The sequence below is a fragment of the Onychostruthus taczanowskii genome, unplaced genomic scaffold, assembly GCF_017590055.1.
Source record: "Onychostruthus taczanowskii isolate IOZ18803 unplaced genomic scaffold, ASM1759005v1 scaffold32, whole genome shotgun sequence".
Lineage (NCBI taxonomy): Eukaryota > Metazoa > Chordata > Aves > Passeriformes > Passeridae > Onychostruthus > Onychostruthus taczanowskii.
The window spans coordinates 5,159,592-5,187,116 of record NW_024500572.1 but is presented as its reverse complement, the minus strand read 5'-3'; the positions used below and the strand labels follow the sequence as shown (position 1 = coordinate 5,187,116).

At 50.0% G+C, this 27,525-nt stretch overlaps 1 protein-coding gene across 3 annotated transcripts in view; it reads left to right on the top strand.

Annotated features, from left to right (window-relative positions):
• The first annotated feature begins 8,966 nt into the window (after positions 1-8,966).
• The window catches only part of MN1 (MN1 proto-oncogene, transcriptional regulator), an 84,408-nt gene continuing 65,849 nt past the window's right edge, over positions 8,967-27,525 (top strand). For all 3 annotated transcript variants that reach the window (XR_005953074.1, XM_041410012.1, XM_041410011.1), the window contains exon 1: positions 8,967-12,548. Coding sequence is in view for 2 of the 3 variants with exons in the window: in XM_041410012.1 (XP_041265946.1) it covers positions 9,116-12,548 (3,433 nt within the window). In the remaining variant the exon portion in view is untranslated. The remainder of the gene's footprint in view (positions 12,549-27,525) is intronic.

Below are 27,525 nucleotides of genomic sequence, written 5' to 3'. Positions count from 1 at the left end.
CTTTGGGAGATGTAGACTTTCAGATTTGCTGACAGTTTCAGTTGTAACCCCTGACACATTCCCCTGCTGTCTGTGAGGGGCTGATGTGTGAGAGCCCCTGGGATAACAGATGCCTCCTGTAGGAAACTCCTTAGGGAAAAGGTCTTCAGCATGTTTGAGGAACTATTCAGAGCACATAACAGAGGGACATTAACCTAATGCTTGTTAGATCAAAGAAAAAGTATTTTTAAAAGCACTAGTTAGATAAAGATCTATTAATGCCTGGTTTCTTCCCAGCACCCTTGGCAGGGCAAGCCTTGCCTGACTTCCCAGGAGGGATCTGATTTCTGTTCCCATCAGTGGCAAAACATTCCTGCACTGGCAGCAGGGGTGTGCTGTGCACTTGTCCTGGTGCTGAGCACGCTGGCACTGCCACGCCTGCCTGGTGCTGGTGCCTCCCCCGTGTGCTGCACCACCCACCCTCCAGCCCCACTGTCATGTGGCTGGCTTCCTTTCTGGGTTAGTTCAGTGTTTATTTGTCCTGTGCTACCAGGAGGTTGGGTTGGTAAATGCAGAGATGTAGCACACACACACAGAGGTCATTTAGTACCCCTGGAACCCAAGGGCTCAGGTCTCAGTGCTGGAGTTTGTGTCCTGCCATTTTTAATGTGTTGCAATGCAGAGGGAAAGGGGCCCTGTGACTTCCATGGATTTGGACTAGTTGTGAAAATTTGAGAGAATCTTGTAGTGAATGTACAATGTTTTGTTTCCTTTGGCAGTCTCTGGTGCAACTGACAAGTAAAGCAGGCAATGAAATTTAATTAAATAAATTTGATCATAAAAAGCTCTGTCTCTTATCTCAGGCACTCACATTTTGCTCCTGAGCTGGTCTTTGGTGTCCCAAAGGCTGCTCTCACCTGGGGCTGGGCTTGGTTTGGGATTTCAGGCTGAGCAGCACCTGGAGCCTGGGCACTGCTGAGCTGGGAGGACTCTGCCCACTGTGATGTGCTGGGCTGGCAGAGGTGGGACTGGGCATGAGGAGGGGCTGCCGGTGGGATGTGCCTCCCACGGGGCACCAGAGGTGCTGAGGGGCTCCTGGCTGTCCCTCCCTGGGGTCCCATTCCTGGGGCTGGCTGAGCTGCAGTGCTGGCCCTGGGGCAGGGTTCTGCCTGCTCAGGTTGTGCAATCGCCTGCTGCAAATGGAAGCTTGTAGAGCTCCTTTGGTAAATGCAGAATTGAATTCTGTCTTTACTACCAGCTTGTTTAGCTTCCAGATGGTGAACCGACAGGAAGCAGTGGAAGTGTAACGTAGTTTTGATGTAATGGATATGTAAACGTGATAGTTATTCACTGCAATAGACTGCTGGGAACCACATTCCAGCAGTAACCTTGGAAATCCATCACTTGGCTGTACACAAGTGTGATCTAAAGGAGACTTATAAGGAATTTGCTTTTTTTCTAGAGGTTTTTTAATCACTGAAGAGAAAGGAGAATGGTTTCTGTCTTTTACCTTTACATGTAGACTGAGAAATGTCAGGAAAAAAATCTGCTGAGATTTTAGGTCTTTTGGGATTTTCCACCCTCAGGCCTTTCTAAATACTCTCTGAGCAATCTGAAAATGTCCTGTAAGACAATTTACTCTGCATTTCCAAGCCTCAGTTGATGCAGCCATGTTTAGGAGCTACATCATGTCCTTGAAATGCTGTGCCATGGTTTTATGGCAAAATCTGAAGCATGGGGCTGTTGCTGTGGTTTTTATTCAGTTCATACAATTCAAGAGTCTTCTCTGTTGAATTCTGTCTTGATAAAGTCATGGGGAAAAGATTTTCTTTGAAGTTTTGTAACTTTTAATGAAAGACTTTCTACTTGCTTGAATTTATATGAAAAATTAATTTTAATCAACAGCATATAATTGTCGGGAAGCAGAGATTATCCAGAGTGATGGCTGCAGACATTTTATTCCTGGGAGCCTCCTCTTCTCCTTGATGCCTGCTGTGGGCAGAATTCAGTGTGCAAACCCTACCACAAACAGAGTTCTGGCATGCACAGTAGTTCTAAAGATTATAATGATAATGTGTCAAGCCCAGGTTTTGGAGGCAGATTTTCAATTGCTTCCACCTGAGGCATCACCTGCATGAGGATCCTTCATGTGAGTCAGGTGGAATCCTGTGCTGCTGTCCCTGTCTCCTCAGCAGAGGATATTTGAGGTCCCAGCCCTGGCAGTAGAGCCAGGAGCGTGCCTGGTGTGAGGGGAGGTCATTTCTTTGCAGCGCACCTGAAGACAGAGTCGGGAGCTATTTCTGCCACTGCTGGTATGCTGGTACTTGTTCTGATGCTTGTAGTCACTCTGTTCTGGTGCTTTTTCCCCACTTTTGCTATTTATGCTGTATTTTTTAAAAACCTCAGCAGGCACCAGCACAGCCCCAGATGTGCTGCTGTTACCCTCTAGGGACAATATCTGCTGTCCATGCTTCAGAGCAGCCTTGGATTTCTTATTGCTATAAGCACACAAAGCCCTGATTTAATTTTAAAACGTTATTCCTCAGGTTGGGGACATGTTTCTTTCCTGAACCTCATTTACCTTTATTCTTTAATTTTTCTTTCTAAAATTACATGGCTTTCTGGTTTAGAATTGCATATCCAAGACACACAAGAAATTTGAGGTATTTGTTGAATCTGAACTATAGAGCTTCTCCAATCCCAACTAAAATCTTGATATGCTTATTTACCAAATTTCTGTTTTATAAGCTTGGCTTTAGCACCCTCTAGAACAACACCTAATGCTGTTGCTCCTTTTGCAAAAGGCTCTGTCTCCCTTGTTTCTCACACAGTCCAAGGCAAATTAAAGGAATGTGATTATCAGGACTTCTGAAATATCCAGTAGTCACTGGCTAAACTATACCGTAAAAAGAACTGAGCTACACCAACATGGGAAGTCCCTAAAAAAGGCTGGGAGCAAAATGGCCATAATTGAAATCTGAAAGCAGCAACTCCATAAAGAAGTAAGCGAAGAGGCGGCTCTTTGTAAATGATGATCTAAAAAGTGTTCTGGGTTGTGAGACCTCATTTCAAATGTATTCATTAAATAATATTTGAATCATTTAACAGTTTGAACTCTGCTGCACTGCTAATATCTTCAGGGGATTTTTTTTTCTGCAGTAACAAAGGTGCCTTTGTTCCCGCTCAGTGCTCGGGCTGTGCCTTGGATATTAGTTGGAAACCTGATCACCCAACATCACTCCGAGGCTGCGAGCACAATGTGAGTCGTCTGCAACCCGGATTAAATCAGGCCCTTTGTACAGATGCTGAGGGGCCGTGATGGTGGAGGAGCGATGGTTCTGGGCAGCAGGAGATCGTTAACCCTTTGTGCCTCTGGCGGGGACATGGGGGGTTTGGGCGAGGCTGTCAGCGAGGGGCAGCCAATAGTGCCCGAGTAATTCCTGCTGGAAAGCAAATCATTCTTTAGGCAGGGCAGGTGAATTCATGCTGCTGGACCGTGTGCTTGCTGCCTTGGGATGCCTCTTCCCTACAGTCTGTGGGCAGAGGCGCTTGATTTAAATTGGAAAAGTCAGGACTGTGAGCCAAGGTTGACCAGTGGCTCAGGAACGCACGTCGTGCTGTTAAACCTTATGAAGTAACACGATAAATAATAAACACAGGAGCAGCGTTATTTCCCTGCTGGTTTGAGTTCTGGGCTCCGTGGTCTCGAGCATCCCTCTGACCCCAGGTCTGTTCTCCAGCGGAGCCAGGAGGTCAGGGGCCGAAGGCAGGGGGGCCCGGAGCCAGCGCGTCCCCAGCCGCGATGGGAGGGATGGCAGCGGTCACAGGGCACCATGGAACACAGAGGGTGCTCAGTCACACAGCCCTGGGGAAGGTTCTCCAGCCTGGTCCCCAGAGGGGACCTCCTGAGAACCAGTGACTTCCAAACCTGCACCCCGTGGCCCCGCTGTGGCCAGCACTGTCCGGACAGGGAGGCGATGGCAGGATGGGACCGCAGCGTGTGGCATCGCAGGGGATGGCAGGATGAGGAGAGGAACACCAAGGCAAGTGCTCTTGTGAAGCCAATACTTAGGGGAAATTAAGTCATCAGGACTTTATAAAACACCCTCTGGCTCTCTCTTTTCACAGTAATTCAATTTATAAGATGATGAAAAATGAATTGACTTTGGTGGTTTTCTGGCATCACCCACAGTGAGCCAGACTTTCCAGATGCTCAAAGATTGTTCTTGCTCCACCACACTTATATAAATTCCCACCTGGTTCACGTTTAGGAAAACAGCAGAACAAAGTTGGTCACACAAACTCCACCATAAAACACTGAGGAGAGTTAAACATGATTATCCATACAGAGAGGTGCCATTTTGTTATTTATGTTTCACTGAGCTATTTTAAGAAACATAAAACTTCTACTTTTCCTGTAGTCAAATTAATTCACTACTTCTGTCTATTTCTGTTGTGCTGTGTATATATATATATATACATAACTTCTTTTTTTAATATCCCCTTCCCAGTGGAATGCCTGATCCTACATGTGTGTTTTAGAGATGGGAATTTGAAGGGGGAAAATAAAAGCCCAAGCAGTGAACTGTGCTGTGGACCGGAAAAATTGCTTTAGGATTTCCTATGTTTTTACTAATGTACACTCTCAGTGTTGTATGATTTTAGCACTATCCTGTTTTTTAGTAATCCAAATTATATGTTCAATCAAAACATATTTTTGGTGTTCATTATATGTACACCAAAGTGCCCCGTGTGCTGTAAAAGTTTTCACCAAAGTGGTATAAAGGGCACCCAATATACTAAATTAGCAAAAAAAAAAAAAAAAAAGGTGTTTGCAGCAATGGAAAACTCTACTGATATTGTGAAAATATCATGATCCACACTGAGGAACCTGTAAACCCAAACAGGAAAGATGCACAGCGTAAGGTTGCAGCCATGTAAAGGATCTAGAACCAATTGAACCAACCTTGCAGAAGAACCAAACAGGAAAATCCCTGTCTAAGTTCTGAAATTGCTGTCTACCCCTATGGGAAATGACTGAGGTGTTTTAGTCCCTTAACTCTGCTTGTTCAGCTATGCATTTTTAAAAATGGGAAGCAGTAAAGTGTCTGAAGGGATTTGGTTCAGTCTTTTCAGAAACCACATTGTTGGTAAAACTAAGCATGAAATTCTTACACCGGCAAGGTGAACTTCCCAGAGACTGAATGCAAATCAGGTTTCGCAGATGAAATTGTCTTTACTCTCAATTACAAACCATGTCACCTCCAGACACTAAAGCAGGGAAGGACAAGGAGTGGCAGAGGTCGGATCACTGGAAGTGCCTCCCTGTCACTTTTTAGCTGGTGCCTCCCAGCTCAGCAGTGTGACCGTGCTGGCAGCAAATCCCTGTGAGGCACCGTGTGCAGGGCAGGTCTGCCTGCTCTGGGCACAGCTGGGTCTTGGGACCTGCCCAGAACAGAGCCCTTCCATACCCAAAAATCCTCCTGTTCTCAGGAGCTGGAGCAGATGCAGACAGACAGACATATCCCCTGTGGAACGATGCCTTCCCTCAGGAGCTGGCTCTGTGCTCCCTGCACTCACAAGCTCATCTAATGATTTTACATATTTGCCTCCTGCATCCCTTCCACCACCACGTTCGCTGTAGTTTGAGAGACAGGAGATACAATAGTTTCCCTCAACTGTTCCAGGCAGAAATGCTGAAAACTTCCCTGAAAATGTCAGCCGCCAGAGTTGGAGAGCTGTCCTTGAAAATATTACAATTCTTTTCACCGAATATCCCTGCTAGGAAGGGAAATCCCTGGCAAGAGAAACCCATCAGCTCGTTAGTGAAGTGGCTGTTGGGAGCCTCTGCTCCAGGGACAGAGCCATCACCGGGCTGTGTGACACGGAGCAGGCGTTGGTGGCAGCACGGAGGACAAGGGAGTGGCTGGAAATTAAATACCTGGAGCTGCACTAAAGACAGGACACCTTTGGAGAGCTGGGAGTGCAAACACCGCGGAGAAGCGAGCTTGGGTTCCCTCCATGTCAGGGTTTAAGGGGCTCTTGCTAAGGGCTGGCTGAGCCAAAGTGTCTTGAGCATATGGGCTTATTTTGTGCAGTTTCTGTGGTGGTTTCTTCGTTAGATTTTCAGTGGTAATGAGCCCACACAGTAGATTGCTGGAGGGAGAAAAAATCATTCTGAATAGGTTTGCTGAATAATTATGAACTGAGCTGAACTCTTACATTTGCTTACTAATTGTATGGTCCGTGATGTTTTATGTATGATGCATTCATTTTGTTAAAAAGGATTTTTTTTTCTTTTTTTTTTTTTTTTTTTTTTTTTTGCTGAGCAGCAACTTTTCTAAGTGCAAGTTAAATTGCCACAGTGGAAAGAGCTGGATTTAAGTCTGATGAATTGATGTTGTTTGAATTATTTTTTAAACATCAGTCCCACTATTTGGTTTTCAGAGCTTGCAATATGAAACCCAAAATTGTGCTATTGTCTGGAGAGTTGAAATAAATGAATCCCCTCAACTTTGGATTTGGCAGGCACAATTACTATTGTTAATTTAGAAAATAATCCCCAGCAGCTACAACTATTTAAATAATGCCTTTCCTTGCTTCCCCCAAGATGACCAAAACCCCAAGAATGAAAGTAAAAATATGTTTTAGAAAATACACTTTTCACTGCTTGGTCTGATTGAGAGAGGCTTCCTTCTCCTTTGCTGGGGACTGTGACCCTTTGTGACACGGGTGACCGTGCTGGCCCCAGCCCAGGGCCACGCTGCCACCAGTGCTCCCAGCTCTGTGCTGGACACCAGGAGCTGAGGGGCAGTTGGCAGCCCCAGAGCACATCTCAGGCTAGAAACAGGCTGAGCCCCGTTCCCACCTGCGCACCACGGGCCAGCAGAACCCCGCAGCTGGTATCCGACCTTGCCATCCCAAGCAGCTCACTGTTTTTACCGTCAGAATACTTAAGCTGAGATGATTTCCATGTTTGCCATTGTCCAGCTATAGACGCCATCCCACCAAAGTCCACAGAAGGAGCGGTGCTGGGCGAGCTGGGCCAAGCCATGGGTGGGGATGAAATGTCAAGACTGACTTTTCCAGCGAGCCCGGGGTGGCTCTGGAGGGAGCGGGGCTGAGCCTCTGGCGCAGCGCACGGACTCGCGGTCCGGGTCGCAGCCCCGGGGCCGATGTCGCCGCTGGGCTAAGGGCCGTTCTGTGCCCGCGGCGAGGAGAGGCTCGGCAGGGAGCGGCGGCACCCCGGGGCAGTGGGCTGCCCGCCCGGGCCCCCAGAAAAGCGGCAGGACGGGCCGGGGAAGGGAGCGGCGGCGGCACCGCTGCCCCAAGAGGAATCCGGGCAGCCGCTCCCGGCGGCTCCGCCCGGCATCCCCCGCACCCGATCCTGCCCTTCCGCGGCGAGGAATGCTCGCGGGTCCCGGCCCGCCCCGTCCGGCCCCACTGCCCTCCGCCGGCGCGGAACGGGGGCACGGACCCTGGGCCGGAGCGGGGGCTCTCCGACCGCCGTCGGGGCGAAGCGGGGGCGCGGGCACGAACCGGGGCACAGAGCGGGGCCTCTCCGCCCGGCGGGGACACGAACCGGGGCACAGAGCGGAGCCTCTCCGCCCGGCGGGGACACGAACCGGGGCACAGAGCGGGGCCTCTCCGCCCGGCGGGGGTGCGGCGGGGGCCGGGCGGGCGCCAGGGGGCGCTGTGCCCGTTCGGAAGAGCCGCTCCGACGGCGCGCACGCAGGCGCAGAGGGGACGCGACGGCGGCGGCGCTGGGGGAGCCCCGGGCGCGGGGCCGCTCTGAGCCGGAGCCGCGCCGGGTTCGGAGCGGGATGCGGGACCCCGGCCGGCACAGCCGTCGGCCCGGACCGCTGACCCTATGAAGGGACGCGGCGCAGGGGCCGGCGGCCTCTTCTCTCCCTCAGTCCCTCCCTCCGTTGCCGCCGTTCCCGTAGCGAGGAGCGAGACATCCCCTTCGTTCCTTTGTGCCGCGGTCGCGCCGCGCGTGCTGCGTTTTCCACCCCGGTGCCCGCCCCGCAGCTCGAGCCCCGCGCCCCCCTCTTCCCCCCTTGTCACTTCGCTAAGTAATAATTTCCACGTCCAATTCCATTTCTTCGCCAGTTCTGAAATCTCCAGGCCATCAGCAAGGAGGATAGTTCACATGAAAACTAATTACACAAAATCAATATTTAATCACAGCGCAGCATCCTGATCCTGCAGAAAAAAATCCCGTTAAAACTCTCCTGCCATATACAAACAGTCTTCAGCCGCTTATTTATAGATCTCATTTTTTTTCGGTGGGAGCAATATTCATTACTATTTCTTTAAACTATCGACATGTGCATCCGCGAGCACCTGAAGCACCGTGTCCCGCCGGCGATCTGTGGGCTCCCTGGCCTGCTGGGTGTTTGTCCCTCCGGGGGAACGGGCTTGTGACTCCCCCCGCTGCCGCAGCGCCCGCTCCCCGCGAGGCTCCGTGCGGTGCCCGGCTCGGGGCGGACCGGCGGGGCCGCTCCTGTTCCCCCGGGCTCGGGGCTACCGGGCGGCTTTCGCCCCGGCGGGCAGTGCGGCCGGCGGCTCCCCACACCCGCCACTTGGTGCCAGCTCCAGTGCCCCCCGCCCCGTTTCAGGACCCCGCTCCGGGACCCCAAGGTACCGCGCACCTCCCCGTCCGCCCGCGCTCCGTGCGCCGCGGGAGCAGCGGCGCCGCCGGGCACGGGGGGCGGTGCGGGGCGCGGTGCGGGCGGGGCACGGCCCCGGCGGCGGAGCCACCTTAACGGCAGCCCCGCCCCGGACCGCGGCGCTCATTGGCGCAGCCCCGATGGCTGAAATTCATCGCTGAAATGCAAAACTTGTTGCTGCTCCGCCAGCGCTGGGTGAGAGCGCGGCAGCGCGCGGGGAGCGCGGCGCAGCCCTCGCAGCGCCCGCCCGGCCCCGGTGAGCGGCGGCGCGCCGCCCCGTCGGCTCTCGGGCAGCAGCGAGCGGCGAGCGGCGGGGTGAGCGCGGGCGAGCGGCCGGTACCGGCGGCGCGGCAGGATGTGAGCGGGGGCGGCCGAGTGGCGCGGAGCGGAGCAGCGGGGAGCGGCGGGCAGCGGGACGGCGGAGCGGCGCGGAGCAGCCATGCCCTGCTGAGGAGCCGCGCAGGATGTTCGGGCTGGAGCAGTTCGAGCCGCAGAACAGCGGCCGGAGCGGCGGGCAGGCGGAGCGGGGCTTCGGCCAGCCCGGACTGAGCATGAGCGCGCACTTCAAGGCGCCGGCCTTCCCCGGCGGCGGCCCAGCACCGGCGGACCCGGCCCTGGGAGCGCTGGGCGAGCCGCCCCTCCTGGGCATGAACATGAGCCTGGCCGGGGACGGCTACGGCTTTCCGGGCCGCGGCCCCGCCGAGCTGCACGGCGGCGGCATGCAGCCGCCCGTGCACGGCTTCTTCGGCGGACAGCAGCCGCACGGCGGCCCCGGCGGCGCCCCCCACCCGCACCAGCATCCCCCGCACTTCGGCGGCGGCTTCGGGCCCGACCCCGGCGCCTCCTGCGTGCACGGCGGGCGCCTTCTGGGCTACAGCGGTGCGCTGGGCGGGCAGACGGCGTTCGCCGACGGCTACGAGCACATGGCCGAGGGCCAGAGCGGCGAGGGCTTCGGGCAGCAGCGCCCCGGGACCTTGCCCGATTTCCAGCACCACGGCGCCGGCGCCGCCAGCCACGCCGTGCCGGCGCCCTGCCTGCCCCTCGACCAGTCCCCCAACCGCGCTGCCTCCTTCCACGGGCTGCCGGCGGCCGGCTCCTCCGAGCCCCACGGCCTCGAGCCGCGGCGGCTGCCGGCGCAGGGCGGCGTGGACTCGCTGGAATACAATTACCCTGGCGACGGCCCTGCCAGCCACTTCGAGCTGCCCGTCTTCTCCCCGTCGGAGCCTGAGGGGCAGCTGCCGCACTACGGCGGCGGGCGGCAGGTGCCGGCGGGCGGCAGCTTCGCGGGGGCGCCCGCCCTGCCCCGGGCGCCGGGCATGGCCGTGGCCAAGGCGCACCCGCCGCAGCAGCACGGCGTCTTCTTCGAGCGCTTCGGGGGGGCGCGGAAGATGTCGGCCGGTCTGGAGCCGGGGGCCAACGCCAGGCACCCGCTGATGCAGCAGCAGCAGCAGCCGCCACCACCACCGCAAGCACCGCAGCAGCCGCCGGGCTTGCTGGCCAGACAGAACTCCTGCCCGCCAGCCATCCCTAGGCAACAGCAAACAGAAGCCAACGCTCCCAACTCCAACCTGCAGGACAATGGGCCCATAATGCAGAACCAGCATGCACAGTTTGAATACCCTATTCACAGACTGGAGAACAGGAATATGCATCCCTACACCGACCCCGTGTTTAATATGCAGCACCCTCCTCCGCAACAGCCACCAAATCAAAGACTGCAGCACTTCGATGCCCCCTACGTGAGCGTCGCCAAGAGGCCGCGGTTTGACTTCCCCAACACTCCTGGCGTCGAGCGCTGTGCCTCCTGGGGCGGTGGCATGCACGGCCCGGCCATGGAGAGTCACCTTTCCCCGACGGCCTACCCTGGCCTGCCGGGCGAGTTCACCCCGCCGGCACCTGAGGCCTTTGGGGGCCCATTGCCACACGGCGGCCCTGAGCACCCGGCACTGGCGCAGCGCCAGAACGCGGCCCTGGTGATGAAGCAGATGGCCTCGCGAAGCCAGCAGCGCCTGCGGCCGCCCAGCCTGCAGCAGCTGGGGCATCACGGTGAGGTGGGCGCACCCGGCAGCCTGCCCCCGCCAGCCTTCGAGCGGGAGGCTGGTGGCGGCCGCAGCTTCGATGCGCCGGCGCCGCACCTGGCCCCCGACAGCGCCTGGTTCGCAGGGCCGCCGCCGCCTGGGGAGCTGCTGCCGAGGCGCTTGGCAGCGCCCGGGCTACCAGCCGAGGCAGCCCCCCACGAGCTGGGCCTGCAGCCGGGCGGCCCTGCCGTGCTCTTCCGGCCGGGTGCCGGTGGGCTGGGGCTGCAGGAGCCCTTGCGGATGGCAGGCGAGGGGCCAGCGCAGGCCCTGCCGTCGCCCGGCGTCCATCCGCCCTTCACACCCACAATGGGTGGCCTCTCGCAGCTGCAGTCACCAGGCAGCGGTGTGGCACTGCCCAATGCCCCTGCTGAGCGCCGTGGCCCCGCCGACTTTGCCGCCCAGCCTGGCTTCCCCTTTGGGGCGGCAGCGCGGCAGCCGGCGGCCCACGGGGCTGCACCTGCCCTCAGCGCCTCGCCAGGTGCCTACCCACCACCCCCGCCCGAGTTTCCCCCGCCACCGCCACCACGGCCCGCTGCCAGCAAGCTGGGTGCCCTCTCGCTGGGCTCCTTCAGCAAGGCGGCCAGCAAGGACAATGTCTTCGGGCAGAGCTGCCTGGCTGCCCTTTCCACTGCCTGCCAAAACATGATCGCGAGCCTGGGCGCTCCCAACCTCAACGTCACCTTCAACAAGAAGAGCCCGGCCGAGGCCAAGCGCAAGCTCAGCCAGGCCGAGCCTGACCCGCCACCTGCTGCCCCGGACTACTTCCCAGCAGGGCCACCAGTAGGCGGGGGTGGCACGGGCAAAGCAGCGGGCACTGCCCCGCTGCTGCCTGCGGAGAGCAGCCTCTCGCCCGGCTACGCGCTGGAGCCGGTGGCCGGTGGCGAGGGGAAGGCGGGTGGCGGGCGGGGTCGGGGTCGCCGGAAACGGGACAGTGGGCACGTCAGTCCCGGCACGTTTTTTGAGAAGTTCTCAGCTGCCGAGGGCGGGGGAGCCGGTGTCAGCCCAGGGCAGCCGGCAGTGCCGGTGGCGGCGGGGGCCCCGCCGGGGGCTGCGGGCGCAGAGCGCGGTGGAGGCACCCCTCATGACAAGCCCCTGACTTCCCCATCCTGGGGCAAGGGCAGTGAACTGTTGCTGGCGGAGCAGCCCGACCTGATGTCCTCCCTGGACAGCGGCATCCAGAGCGTGACCAAGTCAGACGGCAGCTCCCCGCACGTGGACTTTCCCGACGAGGTCAGCACCAGCTACGGCAACGAGGACGAGGTGTCCTCCAGCTCCGACAATGCCACCTCCAAGCCCACCCGTAGCCCGCTGCTGGGTGGTTCGCCCAAGCTGCCCCGTGGGGAGCACGCACTTCTAAACGGACAGAAGCCCCTGGCCCTTGGCCTTCTCAGTACATCTACCTCGACCCCCGACAGCTATGGGCTCAGCACCACGGCGGGCGCTCACCCTGGCACGCCAAGCATGGAGCAGGTGCGGACCCCCACAAGCACCTCGGCCCAGGATGAGATCCACCCCCTGGAGATCCTGCAGGCACAGATCCAGCTCCAGCGGCAGCAGTTCAGCATCTCGGAAGACCAGCCCTTGGGGTTGAAGAGCAAGAAGGGGGAGTGTGCGGGGCAGAATGGGGACAGTGATCTGGGCAGCTGCTGCTCCGAGGGTGTCAAGGGCACCATGAGCACCATCGACCTGGACTCCCTGATGGCAGAGCACAACTCCACCTGGTACCTGCCTGGAGAGAAGGCCCTGATGGAGGGGCAGGAGGAGGACAAGCCCATGGCGCCCTGGGAGAAGCCCAAGCCCCCGAACCCCAGCAAAGAAGGTATCAGTTGTCCCACAGGGGTGCTGGCACAGGGGTAGGGGTGGTTGTGGGCTGCTCAGGGAAGGGGACATGGTGAGGCTGCAGCTCTGGTACTCTGGGCACACACTGGCTCCACCCCTGTTGGATGCCAGGCACCTTCCCAGTCTGGGCTGGGGCTACAGGATGCTGGGATGCTGGGTGGATCTAATGGGGGAGGCAGTGCCAGGGACAAAGTGTCTGCTGCCTGACTGGCCCAGGTGACAACTGCCCCATGGCATCTCTGCTGCCAGCCCTGTCCCCATCATGCCTCCTAGAGAATGGGCAGGTGGGGGTGCTGAGCAGAGGTGCTCCCAGTGAGCCTCACCTGAGCTCCTGGGCCTGTGATACTGCAGAAGGGACCTGCAGCCTGAGGTTCTGAGGAGGGGGCTCCTGCAGGGTCCCACCAGGCATGGGGTACTGAGGAGGGGGCTCCCACAGAGCCTGGTGCCAGCCGAACCTTCCAGCCACTTTCCCAAAACTATGACTGGGGTTTTCCCTCACCAGAAAAACATGAATCTGGTGGTAGGTCTGCCCCTTCAGGTCCAGGTGCCCCCTGCTTGTATTTGGAGCCCACAGCAGTGTGATACTGAGCTGAACGGCTTGTAACAAATTATTTTTGATTTAACTGAAAAGCAGTTTAAAATAAGGCTCTGGGTCTGTTAGTGTAAAACTTGCTTAGTTGACAGATGTTTAATTTTGACATTAGTTGTCATTTTTGATCCCTCCTTGTGTCCAGAGGGCATCATAATTCCCCAGGCTTAGAAAAAAATATTTTAATGGAAAGCCCTCTATTATAAAAGCTGTTTAAGATAAGGATGATTATAGATTCAATTGGTTTCTATTTTATCTTATCAAATCCCTATTTTGCAGCCTGCCTAGCTGTATGTGTGATTGTTACAATGGGTGCACATGCTGTACCTGCTGTCTGAGGGCAGGTGGGTGGCTTTTGGTGTGCTAGAAATACATGTGTGCAGTTTACACAATATAAACTCATTATTTGTGCCGAGGAAAGATGATATTTTGGTATTGCAGTGTAGTTTGAAATTGTTTTCATTATCTCTGGTAGTAGAGACTTGACTTTTTACAGCCCTCCACATTTAGTAATTCAGCTAAGAAAGTTGGTGAAATTAGAAGTGAGCTGGTTAGGAAACTGGGCTGTTTCGTAACCTGGTTCTGGTTGGCTTTGCAGCTTTGGCTTTCTGAAGCGTGAATCCTAGCCCCCACGGTTTGTCTCTTTGTTCATGTTTAATGCCCAGCGCAGGAGACTCTCATTTCGAGCAGAGTGTTTAGCATGCACGGCAGACCCGAGGAAGCCCATCAGCATTCTCCATGCTTCACCCAGGCAAGGACATAAATTGGTTTGTTTGGGGCCCTTCTTTTCCATTTTTAAATGGAGTTGCACACAGCATCCTTCCTGGCCCCTTCTCTTTTATTGTTTCTTGTACACAACATCTAGATCTGACTGGATCAATAGCTAGTTAGCACAAATCACAGTTCCTGTTACTTCTGCCTTGGCAGGCTCAAGCACATACATACGTTCTCTCACACCACACGCACCCCGTTACGTGTGCACTTTCACACACTCGCAGATCACAGATCTCACACCGTGCCGTGTTTAGAAATAGATTTTGAAAGAATAACTTATATAGGTCTCGACTTCCTGGATGAAAAAAGAAATCCCAACAGTGATTTAAAAGAAATCCTGAGCAGCAATTTAATTCTGAACAGCACATTTATTAAAAGTGTAATTTGGTTTAAAATGATCTATATTTTGTGTGTGTGTGTGTCATACTGAGCGATGCTTCTGCAGCGTCTTTTAACAGCACTCCTCCAGTCACTTTGATCACAGCTATTCTTAGTAACAGCTAGTGAAAGAAGTAATTGCTTTCTGGTCGCGATAACCACAATGTTGCTGTTAAAACAGTTCATCACTTGGAAGGAAAACCATTTAATCAGTGTTCCTATATAAGGATATGTTTTAGTATTTCAGAGGCTTAACATAAAATAGCAAACCAGTTCCACAACAATGCAGAGGCGCTCGGGTTGGTTCATGCTTTAGTCACTTGAGGGATTTGAATGGGCTGGTTCCTCGGATGAGGAAATTTATACAGACTCACAGAGAATTTACTTTAACTGTTGTTAGAGATGATAAAGATACAATGGGTGAGACAAAACAGGCTGTTCACCTCGGTCAGTAGAAATAATTAAACTTAACATTGCCATACCCCTGAGTGTGTGAAACTGTGTTTAAGAAAAGGCTTCCTTTAGATGTGGGCTGAGATTTGAAACCTTCTCAGTCAGCTGGGATTTGCACTGTGGTGTTTGCTCCAGCAGAAACCCAGTGTCCGGGTGGGTGCGCAGGCTCCAGGCAGCGCTCCTCTGAATTTAAGCAGTTCCTCGGCATTCCTGGAAGGTGGGCACTGTTTTGGGGCTGGGCAGTGTTAGTGAGAGCAGCATTAGACCTGGGGTCCTCCCCAGTGGAGGCTTGTTTGGGGCTTCTGAGTTACACCTGCCGTGAGAGCAGTCAAGGATTTATTCCCACCGTGGCACTGCTGCGATTGGCACTGGCGGCTCCAGAGCCGGAGAGGTGGAGGAAGGGGCGGTGGGTGTTGGGGGCAGCTTCCCCTCGGTGCAGGGCTGGACACTTTGTCCACTGCCTGCCACTCTCCAGGACCAGAGGGTCTGACTTCAGTGCTGGCCATGAAGGAAAGAGCAGGCTCCCCAAAATACAGCAGGATCAGGAACTTCTCAAATACTCTGTTAGTGCGCAGGTTATGGGGGAAACAAGTTGTTTTAATGGCTGCTCAGAATCCTCGGAGCTCACCTTTTTTCCCATAACGGCATTAAAATGATTTGCTGCTCTCTGGCAGTTGAGTGAGCTGTGGGTCTGGAGGCTGCTGAGAGCAGACACCGGTGCTGTGAGGTGTGACACCTCCAGCGCTGGCCTGCTGCGAGCTCTGTGCGTGCGTTCACGTTCCATTTCGGAATGTAGTATTAGTAATGCTGCCTGGACATGGCTCTGCCCTGAAATGTGTTTTCTGTAAAGAGTTTTCTCTGATGCATCATTTCTTGTACCAACATGTTTTATGTGAAGTAGCTGGTAGGTTTTGGGTTTTTTCCCCCCTGAAAATGCTTTCTAGAATTTTGTGTTTTCCTCTGCCTAGCAGCTTGAGCTGGGACTGAGAGATAAATAACACTGAGTCTAGAGGGGTTGTCTTGACTTCTAACACCACAGCTCTAGCTGACAAAGAGTAACCAGTTCAAATTCACATAAAATCCAGGGCCAGTTTAATGGGGTTTTGCTTTTCCTGGTTTGACCGAACCAGAACAATTTCCCCTTCAGTGAAATGTGTATTTGTATTCTTTAGAAACCCACTAATTAAGTGCTGGGGTTTTGGTTTTTAGTTTTTAATTGAAATTTTGAAAGTTCCATACTGCAGATGTCAGGTGAAGACATCATTATGTACCTAGAACTGTGCAGGTGTTGGTTGGAAAGGATGGGAGTATATTTTTCTGCTCCGTGGCTGTTGGGCTCGTCAGTCCGGGCTGATGGGCACGTGGCACGCGGCACCGTTAGCCTTCATCTGTGAGTTTTTGTTAATATTTCATTGTTACACCGAACCTGTCACTTGGATGAGTCCACAGGCCAACCCTCTTGCTGGAGCAGTGTGTAACATCTGTGAATTACTAGAAATACATTAACAAAGGTCAAATTTGGTCCAGATGCGGCCGGGAGCCTTTGTTTTCTTTCCCTTTCCAGTGCATTCTGCTTGCCCACTTTATTTTAAATACTGCTTAGTTCTTTTAGGGGCTTTACCAAGGGACCATGTTTGTTTACTGGGACTGAGTTTGTCAGACCTCTGGTGAGGTTTTTCAGGCACTGAAGCCTCGCTGCAAGCGATGTGCTGTGAGCGGCTGTGTTGTAGTGAGCGCTGTGGAAGCGAGTTCAGCAGCAAAGCTCAGCGCCTTTTCCAGCGAGGGGGCTGTGATTCCCGATGCTGCTTTGTCTCACTGGGCTGCTGAAACTTACACAATTTTAACAAATTGGTGAAAAAAGAAGCTATTGCCTTTGTCTTGAAGTTACACAATAAACCTCACCTATATCAAATCTACATCTTTATTAAATGATCTGGATTAGCAGTCAGAGTGAGGAGGGAAGAACGCTCCCGCTGCTTATCCTGGGAGAGAGTTTGGTGTGCATTAGATTTGGATTTAATATGACGCTTTAAACTTTTCTAACCTGTTAAAAAAAAAAATCAGTTGGGAGGGTTGCCCCTGCTTGGCCTCATGTGAATGATAGAAATTCTCCATTGTTTACCTTGACTGACTATGATTTTTAATACTTTTTACTAGAAAATGGTTCTGTTTAGAAATATTTTCCTTTGTTTTATAAACATTTTGTAGCAGTGTGCTTGTCGACCTTTATGGCATATATTAGAAAAAGCAAGGGACAGAATTTTCAGTAGTATTTCCTCTTGCTGTGATATACTAAAATATTTAGTGCAGGAAATGTGTAAATTTATTGGCATTTCAGTAACAACTGTGGCCAGTGTTTGCCTTTGCATCCACTGTCTGTCTGGCTATTAATTTTTGCTCTCTAGATTTACCTGTTCTCATTTCAGTGGACAATCTAGCTGTGTTTGAATTAATGCAGATTACCTATCTGGTTTGCATCCTGGTGCTTCCTTGCCCCAAAGTCTCTTATTTTCTGATGCCCACTCAGTTGCAAGGCGAGTTTTAATGGGGTTGTTTAGCACACACTTGGTGTGAGGATCTGCGTGAGAGAGACTTTGAGGGAGATGTTTCTTAAAATTGGTGTGTGAATGTGCTTCAGATCTTTATGTATGATGTAAAAGGCAATGAATTAGACTTAGTATTTATATATGAGCCTGGATGACAGCATAGATTTATTTTGATCTGTGATGTATTACACCATGTCTCCTCTTACTTTTTAAGGTACAATACCTGTTTTTTTTTACCAATCACCTAGTGGAATGCTTGACCATAAAACTGCAAATAATATTTTGAAAAAAAGTGCTATTAATTAGCAATGTCTATAGATATAATTTGTTGTTACTTGTGTACAACAAAGAATAAGGCATCAAACAAAAGTCTAACCTGAAACTAAATAGGCTGCTTTTATTTGAACCAGCTGACTCCCAGCCTCGGTAGTATTCTATACCAGGGAAAGGTTTTGGTACAGTAAAATGCCTTTATGTGACCATATAAAATTTTAGTACTAGACAAATTACTGTACATTTTCAGTCAGTGGTTTCTCGTGTATTTCTGTTAAATCTGAGTGTGAGGAGAGTCTCCTCAGAAAGTGCACAGCCAGTTCTAAAATGAATCTTCAGGTGGCCTAACGCGTATGCTTTGTTAACGCTGAATTTACCGAAATACCAGAAGCCGTTTCATGACATAATTTCTGAAGCACATTGAGACTATTGAAAGAGACCTGTCAAACTGGAGGCAGAGGATCATTCCCTGTTTTATCCCTAGTACTGAATAGGTTGTCCTTGTGTGTGTTTCGGACTGGAGCGCGTTGGATGCAGGCGGTGGGCGTCAGGGGCTGGTAGCCACCTCGCCATCGCGCCGCGGCTCCGGCCGGCATCTGCCTCCCTGCCCAGCTGGTCCAGCTTTCCCATTGAAAAACCTACACCCTTGGAAAGAACGATATTTTGCACCTGTAAACACATGATTAAGGTTTGCAGGACACGTTTAAGATCGGTGTGTTATTTTTAAATATGAAATAGTTTTGTTTTTTGAGAGGCGTTTTTAAATGAGAGCCTCTGTTAGTGAGGGCTGTTCAGAACATGGCTGGCTGTGTACCAGATCTTGGGTAAGGGACATGGGGAACCTTATGGAAATTAAATAGGTGAAGCTGTGGAATCACCCAGGAAATTCAAGGTCTGCCCTCACCTTCCTGGTCTTGGTAGATTTCTCAGTTTTTAAAATGTGATTCTGAATTTTTGCTGTTCTGTAAATAGACCTAGTTTACACACAGTGATTAGATGACTGCCTTATATAAAAATACTGTGATTCTTTGTAGTTTGCTGCTTTTCCTTTGCCAGATGCTTTGTGTTGGTGCAGTTAAAACATTCTGAGTTATTAGTGGCCTTTTAATACAAAGGATTTTGGGGTTTTGTTACAAATTTAAATATATTTTATGGATTATGTGCCAATGTTCCAAAGTCAAATGCCTTCTAAATTTAAAGCTGAGAATTGAACAGCTGGAGGTCTAATCCATTAATTTTTACAAGCTGGCTTTCTTAATACTTCAAAGAGAACATCTTAGATGATACTGCTTTACTGTTCCCCTCTTCAGCACCCCTTCTTCTCTCCCCACCAGTGCCCTCTCCTCTAAGGCTTCATGTTCTGCTCATCTCCTGGCAAATGACAAAAGCATCTGGATGGGGTGAATGCATTTTCCTTAGTTGATGTAATAAGTTTTAAGACTCGATGGTCTAGAAATGTGCCTTTCTTAGTGCTGCAATTCTTATCCACAACATGGTCACCACTGTTCTGTGTTTCTTCCCTGTACTTGGGTTATTTTTTGTAGCAGCACGGGCATTGTCATAGGAGTATTTTTGCTCCGTGCTTGTGCCCTTTCGAGATGCCTGACTCACACGTAGGGCACATCCCTCTCTGTAGGATTGGGTCTGATCCATTTGGAAGTAACATTTTCCCAAGTTTTGCCTTGCCCGTTTGGGCAGGAGCTGCTCTGGCGCCGCTGACGGTGCCGCTCCCTGGGATGCACGTGCACATCCGTCAGGGGCAGCTCCCCAGCAGGAGCCGAGTCTCTCCGAGGCTGAGGTGCTGCCCAGACCCTGCAGCAGGGCACTTTGTGCCTGTTTGTTTTCAATTCCAGCAAATCTGTTTGTGTCTGTTCAGTGTTTTAACGTAACGCCACCGAGCATGACGCTGGGCGGTCTACATTTTTTATTAGCTTTTAACATTTGTCAAAAAAAGCTTTTTTTTTTTTTTGGTTTGGTAAGCAGGAATCTGGTTATGTTTAAGTGCTGCTTTGATAGATTTTTTTACATTGAAATAAATACAGTTTATTTGAGTTTAAACACGGACAACACGTGTGGGAGCTCGAAGGGTTCTGCTAGCTCTGTGAGCGATGGGAGAGATGTGCCACAGTCCTGCTCCCATGGCCACTTTCTGTGAACTTTGGGTTATTTATCTTTTTTTTATCCCCCTCTGTGCTTGGAGCATTTAAAATACAAAATGAAGAACTTTGCTTTCTTTCCTTTTAACTCTCCTACCTTCAGTTCTGACTGCTGGGCCTTTAGGACTTGATCCCCTTGATCCCAGCAAAGCCTGTGATTGGTCAGTAGTTGGAAGACAGCAGGGTTTTTTGGTGGTAAAATATATGTTTTCAGAGTTAAGTCTGCATTTAATTAATTTTGTGAATTAGTATTCACAAAATACTCAAAAGCATTCTGTTGCTAATAGAAAGATCATCCTGAGGCTGGGGAAGCACAGTTAATTGAAAAAGCAGCCATTTGTAAAGTGAAGAAAATTTTAAAACATTTCATACCCTAATTAAGAATGTACTCCTGAGTTAAAATTGAGAATATTAATTTGCTATGCGAAGCAAATACATTACAAAGCCCTGGAAAGAGTCATATCCTTCCTTCCTCCTTAATCCTCTCCCAAAATGCAGTTTCAGAAGAAAGGCATGACTTTTTTCTTTTTTATAATGTAGCCTGAAACCATTTTGCTAGAAAGATGTAAATTGATCTATTAACATAGGAAATGGAGGTTGGGCTGGGGTTATTATCTGGTCAGAGTTTTAGGATCTCTTTCCTAGAAAAATCTTCCACTAATTTTTTTTTTTTGGAGGGAGATGTGGGTAGGTATAATATTCCTCCATAATGGCATTTAAAAGCCTTTTGGTCTCAGGTGAGAGCAGTCAGAAGAGGCAGAGGATGCTGTGGGTCTGAGGCACAGCTGAGCATCATTGCAAGCACTGCTGCTCCCTGGGGAATGGGGCTGAGCCTTCCCTCCCCTGCACTGTTGGAGGTGAGGCTGCAACGGGCAGGGAGGGAATGTCTGCACGGCGTTCCTGGCTGGATGGCTTGGGCAGAGAGGGAATGTCTGCACAGCGTTCCTGCTCCTGGCTGGATGGCTCGGGCAGGGAGGGAATGTCTGCACGGCGTTCCTGGCTGGATGGCTTGGGCAGAGAGGGAATGTCTGCACAGCGTTCCTGCTCCTGGCTGGATGGCTCAGGCAGAGAGGGAATGTCTGCACGGCGTTCCTGCTCCTGGCTGGATGGCTCAGGCAGTCCAGGCATCGCCATCGTACTTACCGGGATTGGGTCTACATGTGATTTAGGGCGCAGTGGAGTCCATATTCAGGTCCCACTTTAGGATTATTTTTATTTAAGATCATATTTATTGCACTATAAATTGCCACGGTGCTTTAGAAACCTGGGAGATGTTCCCACTGCTAAAGATTTACTGTCCAAATGAGATAAAAGAGGTGGTGTTGGGCTGGGCAGGTGCCGGTTCACCGCTGGAACACGGGGCGGTGCCACCAGGGCTTGGCAGAGGATGCTGGTGAGATGCACAGTGGAACTGGAGGGCACTTGGGTTCCCAACCAGTGCTGAATGCTGCTGGGTTGGGAAGCGTGTGTCAGCAGGGGATGATGGGCTGAGAGCATCTCATTCCACCTGGTGATCTCATTTCTGCGTGGATTCCTTCTTCGGTGAGGATGGTGCGGCTGTACTGCCCTCTCCGGGGCAGCATTTCTCCTCTCGTGGAAAAGATAAACCCAAATCCCAGTTAGGGCACTTCTGATCTTTGTGTGAGTGTATTTCTAAATAGGTTTGTCAGTCTTAGCAACAGGAAAAGAGACCTAAATGTTGCAGAAGTAGTTTGGTGCAAGGTTTTCACCTCTTCCAGATTCCTGGGGTTGGAAGCATCACCAAAGGAGGGCTTCTCCTCCCTGCTCCCCTGGGTGCTGGGAGTGGAGGACCCAGACTCCAGGTCTGAGCTGCCCAGTACATCACAACCACCTGGTGTGACTTATTCCTGGAGTGGTACTGAGCTGATAATTAGAAAAAAGACTCTTAGACCTGCCAGGCAGCCCGGTAACTGTTTGCATCTAATAATACTGATATTTTTGATCTGACTCCATTGTTTTAATTTTTATTGGTGCCAAATATTAGGCTGAAAAATGTTTTTTGCGTAGTCTGAAAAGTAACCCAAAATTTCAGACCAAATACAGTTTTAAAAGCAAGAAGATAATAAATGGGCCTATTGATTGTATTCTACAAAAGAAAAAAAGGAGTTCCCCAGTAATTGTAATAAAAGCTACCACAATCTATGAGACAATAATTCTGAAACCCTTTTAAAATAGTATTATTATTCAAAGTGCAAAGCAGCTGGTATTTTATGATAGAACAGATTTTATTGTTGCTGGATATAGGGTCAAATGCTTGCAGCACATTTTTGATTGAAACAAACCAAAAACACAAATGCTTTTTTGAAGATAAAATCAGTAAGATCTATTTCTTTTTTTCCTGGGTGCTATAGCTCCCTTCTCTACCTCTAAATATAGGCACATACTTTTGTTTTTGTGCTGGACGAAACCACATGCAGCCCAGCTCCCTGTGCTCTCCCTACCATGCCTTAGTTCTGGAGGCAGAGGAAAAACAAGGGCTATCTGAAGTACAATTCAAATCTGATATGAACTACTTTGAAAGAGGCAGATCACAAAAAAGGGAGAATAGCAAAACATTCCTTCATTCTGGATTATTAGTGAAGTTTCATCCCATCTTTTGCCAGTTCTTTGTGCTTTTGGCAGGGTGGGTGTGAAAGATGATGGCTGGAAAATGTTCAGGGGAGCAGGGGAAAGCCCAGGGGCAGCCCTGGTGATTTTGGGTGAGCTTTGCTTTCAAACTCTGTGCATCAAAGTTGTGTTGTATGTTACATGACAAAGTGGTGTGTCCTGTAGATAAATCAGTTCCTGTTCTGTGTCCTGATGTTACTTATTTCAGCTGAGGTGTGAATGGGAAAGGCAGAAGGGAATTTGCTGCTCCCGGTGCTTCGGGCCCCGGGGCAGGTGACCACGGTCCTGACTCTGCCAGGGCTCCTGTGGTCCTGTTGGTACCAACAAACTTCACTTTGGAAATGTGAGCTTTTAACAACACAGTGAAGTCTTACTCCAAATAATTTTCCAGATCCTCTAGTGTTTTGTGTAGTTTTCCTCGAGTGGCTGATGTCAATGGTGCTGCAGAGTTTCTCTTAAGGAAAAAAGAACAGATAAAATATCTCTTTTTTTGAGCCAGAAACGTGTGAGCCTCAGAGCTGGGAACGTGCTTTGGGAGATTGTGATACAATTACATTTTATGTCTACCTATTAAGCATAATGAAGGGTTGGTTGCTGGCCTTAAATTTGGAAAGAGCTTACTGTAGAGTTTAAACCAGAAGTAGATTCCTGTAATTACTGCTTTGCCGTGCGGAGTGTGGCGAGGTAGAGGGAATAAAAACTGTTCATTGTCCAATTGTATTTCCATAACTGCTGCACTTTTAAATGTCTGTTTTGAAAGATAAAATTTTTGTTATACTAATTTTCTGAAGTAAGCTAATAAAAGCCAATGCAGGGAAAAAAAAAATAAAAGAGGTGAAGAATGTCAAATGAACAATGCTGAGAAAACACGGAGCTTCAGCTTCTTCAGTGAGCCCTGCTGCGGTGCTTGAAAAGTCAGTGGCTTTGTTTGTTAAACACAAGGCCACTGTGCTGTTGTGGTTTGGGTTTGCTTGAATATGAGATCCTTGATGATGAAATGAAGAATTTTAAAAACTTTCAATTTTATGTTTGCTTTTCTTTACTAGATTAGGCGAACGTGGTAAAACTCGAAGCAGTCAGTTCCGAATCTGCTTTTGCTTTTACTTGATGTTGTTCTTGCTGTGTGATGGCAGTGTGTCAGGCAAACTTGGATCCCAGCATCAGTTGTTTGGAATTATTGTTTGGATTATATTCAGTTTCAAATGGTATGAAACTGCAGTGAGAAATGAGCATTTGTTTATGCTGATAAAATGAGTCTTTCATAGCATACACTTGTTTTGGTAGTACATACTAGTGCATGTTATAGCTCAGAATGTCCATTTTTTCAGAGTGATAACATGGCCCCCTTCTGCTCTTTGTGTGCGTTTGGAACTGGGAACTGCACCAAAGAGGAGGTGTTTCTCCTTCAAGTGAGCAAGAAGAGAGGGAAGACTGAAACTCTTCTTGGCTCTTAGGGAAAAAAAAACCCTAAACCACATCCTTTTTCCTCTCCCCCTTAAAAATCTGGCTTACATCCTTAAGAGAGAGGTTTTTTCCTTTTATTTTCCAACCATCCTTTAAGGTGTGTTCTTCTGGCCTTTCTCCAGTTTGTGGAGCTTCTCTTGGAATACATTTTAAAGGGTTGTATTTGACATGTTACTGAAGGCTGCCTTCCACAGTGGTCTGGCTGAAATAGAAATGTGAAAAGTTCCCACTACTGGGCTGTAAAAGAATACTGGAAATGGGTTATACTGAAAAAACCATTTAGATAAAAATGCAATTTTCCCTTCTACATACACTGCTAAGAATTAATAGCACATTCTTCCTAAATGGGTAGCTCTGTATTATATTTTCACCTTAATGAAATTCTTTCCAAAACAGGAGAGTTTCATTTAAAAATGTAGGGCAAAATTGATCTGTCTTTATCTGCAGTGCTCCCTGCTTTAAAATATCATGGGATTGAGTTCCATGGGCTGTCTGGGCACTCTGTGGAAAACAGATGTTGGGTTCCAAGGTGGGTGTCCCAGTCTGCCTCTGTCCCATCGCAGGTTGTGTTCCTTACCCTGCTGTCACAGCTGGATTTGGGCTGTCACTGTGGTGGTGTGTGCTGTGCGTGCCAGCTGTGCTTGGCCAGCGGCCACCACACCATGGGGACACGAACGTGGCACTTACCAGGGCATTTCTGCCAGAAATACCCCAAAAGGGTGAAGAGCCAAGCCTACTGTGGCCTTGGTTGGTTCATTGTTGCACACCTGAGGCACAGGTGGTGAGCCCAAGTGTGGCATGGCCTGGAACAACATCAGCAAAAACACACAGACATCAGTTTCAAGATGTTCCTTTTCTGCAGAAGATACATAAATGTCTAATGGAAGAAAGAAGGGGGAATCCTGTGTGGTAGCTGTGAAAATGAAGTGGAGATGCCCCCAGGAAGATTTGCCAGGTTCAGCTAAGAGAAAACCAAAACATATATTCATGCTTTTTAATGGTTTCATTTTTGGTGGAAGGTTTTCAATGTAATGGTGAGAACAGAAGTGTGTGGAAGAAGTAGGGCTGGTAGACTCTGCTTTAAACAGCTTTTCACTGCTGAGTTACAGTGGAGAAAATGCTTTTATTAAATAAATTGTTTGGTGTTATCATAGTTTAATAAAATGGTTCCCAGATATAATTGCTCATAGTGATGGAGCCATGGACAGGATTGATACAACTCGAAGTTTCCATGTTAAAAATACAAATTTTGGTGGTAGTGATGCTGCACAGCTTTTGAATCATTTTTGTGACAAATTACCCTTCAGGAGGACTGTGCTTGGGCTTTCCCCTAAAAGGTGAAATACAGGAGAGGTGTGAGGCAGTCTGACTGACGAGCACCCAGCTAACACTGAGCTTAATCCAGATTCCGTTTTTGAAAGGGATATTTATAGTCATCTTCCGATAGTCTCCTAATCAAACGCCAGCAAATCTGATACTGCTCCTTAGGTGCATTACAGAACAGCTGTTTTTTTTAGTCACCAAACTTGCCTTTTGTGATTCATTTTCTGTGAATCACACGAGTTCAGCAAAGAGTGCAGATCACGACTTTTATGGCCAAATATGCAACTCCCTGGAAGCAAATGATGAAAATTTAAATATTTTAGTGTAGTGCCTTGTAACTTGCAAGTTTTGTATTGATGGGACACTGGCTCTTCTGTAAAACTTCACTGCCTGGGACAAGCATGCCCATCAGTAGGAGTGTTTGCTCCCTGGTGTGAGTGGTTCACACTCAGAGAGTGTTTCCTGGTTCCACTTCAGGCAGGACTTTCTTAGGTGTTACTATTTTATTTTTACATGTTTTTTTTTGCTGTTGGTGCTCAGTGTATCTGCAGGCACTCAGCATGCTGAGTGATGCATTTAAACATTGGCTGCTACAGTAAAAATCTTGATGGCCATTGTTTCAATCAAAAAAACCCTTCTCATCTTCAAAGTCACTGTTGTTACAATAATTTTCTCTTTGAACATGTCAGGATTCTGTCTTTGATTATAGACTGGATTGTCTCTTGTCATTGTATAATGATTTTTTTTTGGGTAGGCAGAGACCTTTTTCAGTTCCTCACAGTTCATTCTCCATCCCAGTACTTCTTTAAAAAGAGATTATGTTGAAACCAGGTATTTAAGAATATAGATCCTCAAGAAAATAACTGGTTTTGACTTTGTATTTTCCTGGGAATTTTATAAAACTGATATGAATTACAGATTTATTTTACAATTTGAACTTAGACTTTTAAATTTTCCCTTTCCCCCCACCCCTTCTTCTGCTTCTCATTGGACTAGAAGTCATTATTACAGAGATTTTCTGCTACTTTCTCATTTTCTCTTTTTGCAGGAACACAAAAAGAATTGATCTCTATAATTCTACCTTGGCTTGGGTGGTTGCTTGGATGGATGATTGGGTGGATGGTGGTTAAGATTGCTGACCTGGGGGCTTGAGCACTGCTGCCAGACCCTCCCTGCCCTGTTCCCTGTTGAGGACTGATGCTGAGCCTTGGGAAGGACTTGCTGAGGCCTTTCCTGTTGGAAGCTGGTTTAGGGTTTGGTGATCTGTCCACTCTATAGGATCCAGAGCTGTTACAACCCTCAGAGAACCTCTGAGCATTGTGGTGGGATGAAGGCACCCTGGAAACAGAGCTCCTCTTGCACTGCTGCTGGGGTGTGGAGTGACTTTCCACCTCTGTGGCCCTTCATGGCTGATGGCTTAAACTCTGGTCTTCTGCACTGGTACAGTGCTCAGACCTTGGATCAAAGGGCAGGGGACCCTCTGAGCATTGTGGTGGGATGAAGGCACCCTGGAAGCAGAGCTCCCCTCGCACTGCTGCTGAGGTGTGGAGTGACTTTCCACCTCTGTGGCCCTTCATGGCTGATGGCTTAAACTCTGGTCTTCTGCACTGGTACAGTGCTCACCTTGGATCAAAGGGCACCATCCTGAAATGGAAGGTGCCTTGGAAGGTCCTCCCAAGACTCCTCAAGCTGTGTGAAAGCCCAGAGACAAGAGCATTTGCAGTTGTCTTGCTTTATGTTTATGTGCAGTCTTTTCCATTGCTGGGTGATGTTGATTCCACCGTGGGAAAACTGTACAAAAATGGGTGACACTAGAGCTGCATCAGGCACTGAAGAGACTTATCCCTTGGGAAATGAGTATTGGGTAAGAATGGCAGAAGAGTCCAGGTGAGATCTGCAGATCCATGCCTGGTTGTGATTACGTGTGTGCAGGCTTCCAGCTGGTCACTCTAAAGCTGTCACATGATGGGTGTGTTGCCTCAGAGGTATGACTGAATCCAAGATGCTCCCTCAACAGGAGTGTCAATGCATGTGTCCATGCAATGGAAGCCTTTGCCACAGAATTAGTAAATCCTGACTGTGGTTTTGCCCTTGTGTTTTGTAAGGAAAGAGCTAAAAAGGATTCGCTGTGTCTTTAAACTTGCAGATCCTCAAAACCTCCCTGGGAAGTAGAAGGGGGAAGGGACCCTTTCAGGATTAATTAAACAGAGATGCCTTGCTGTAGACTTCAGGGTTTACTGATAAATGCCAGCCCCTCACCCACGTCTGGTGGTGCTGCTGTTATGTAATCAGGGCCTTGACAAGGAATCTGAGCAATCTTCCCTTTCTCCTCCTCTGTTCCATTTATCTGTCCTCCCAACCTGTTTGTTTGTG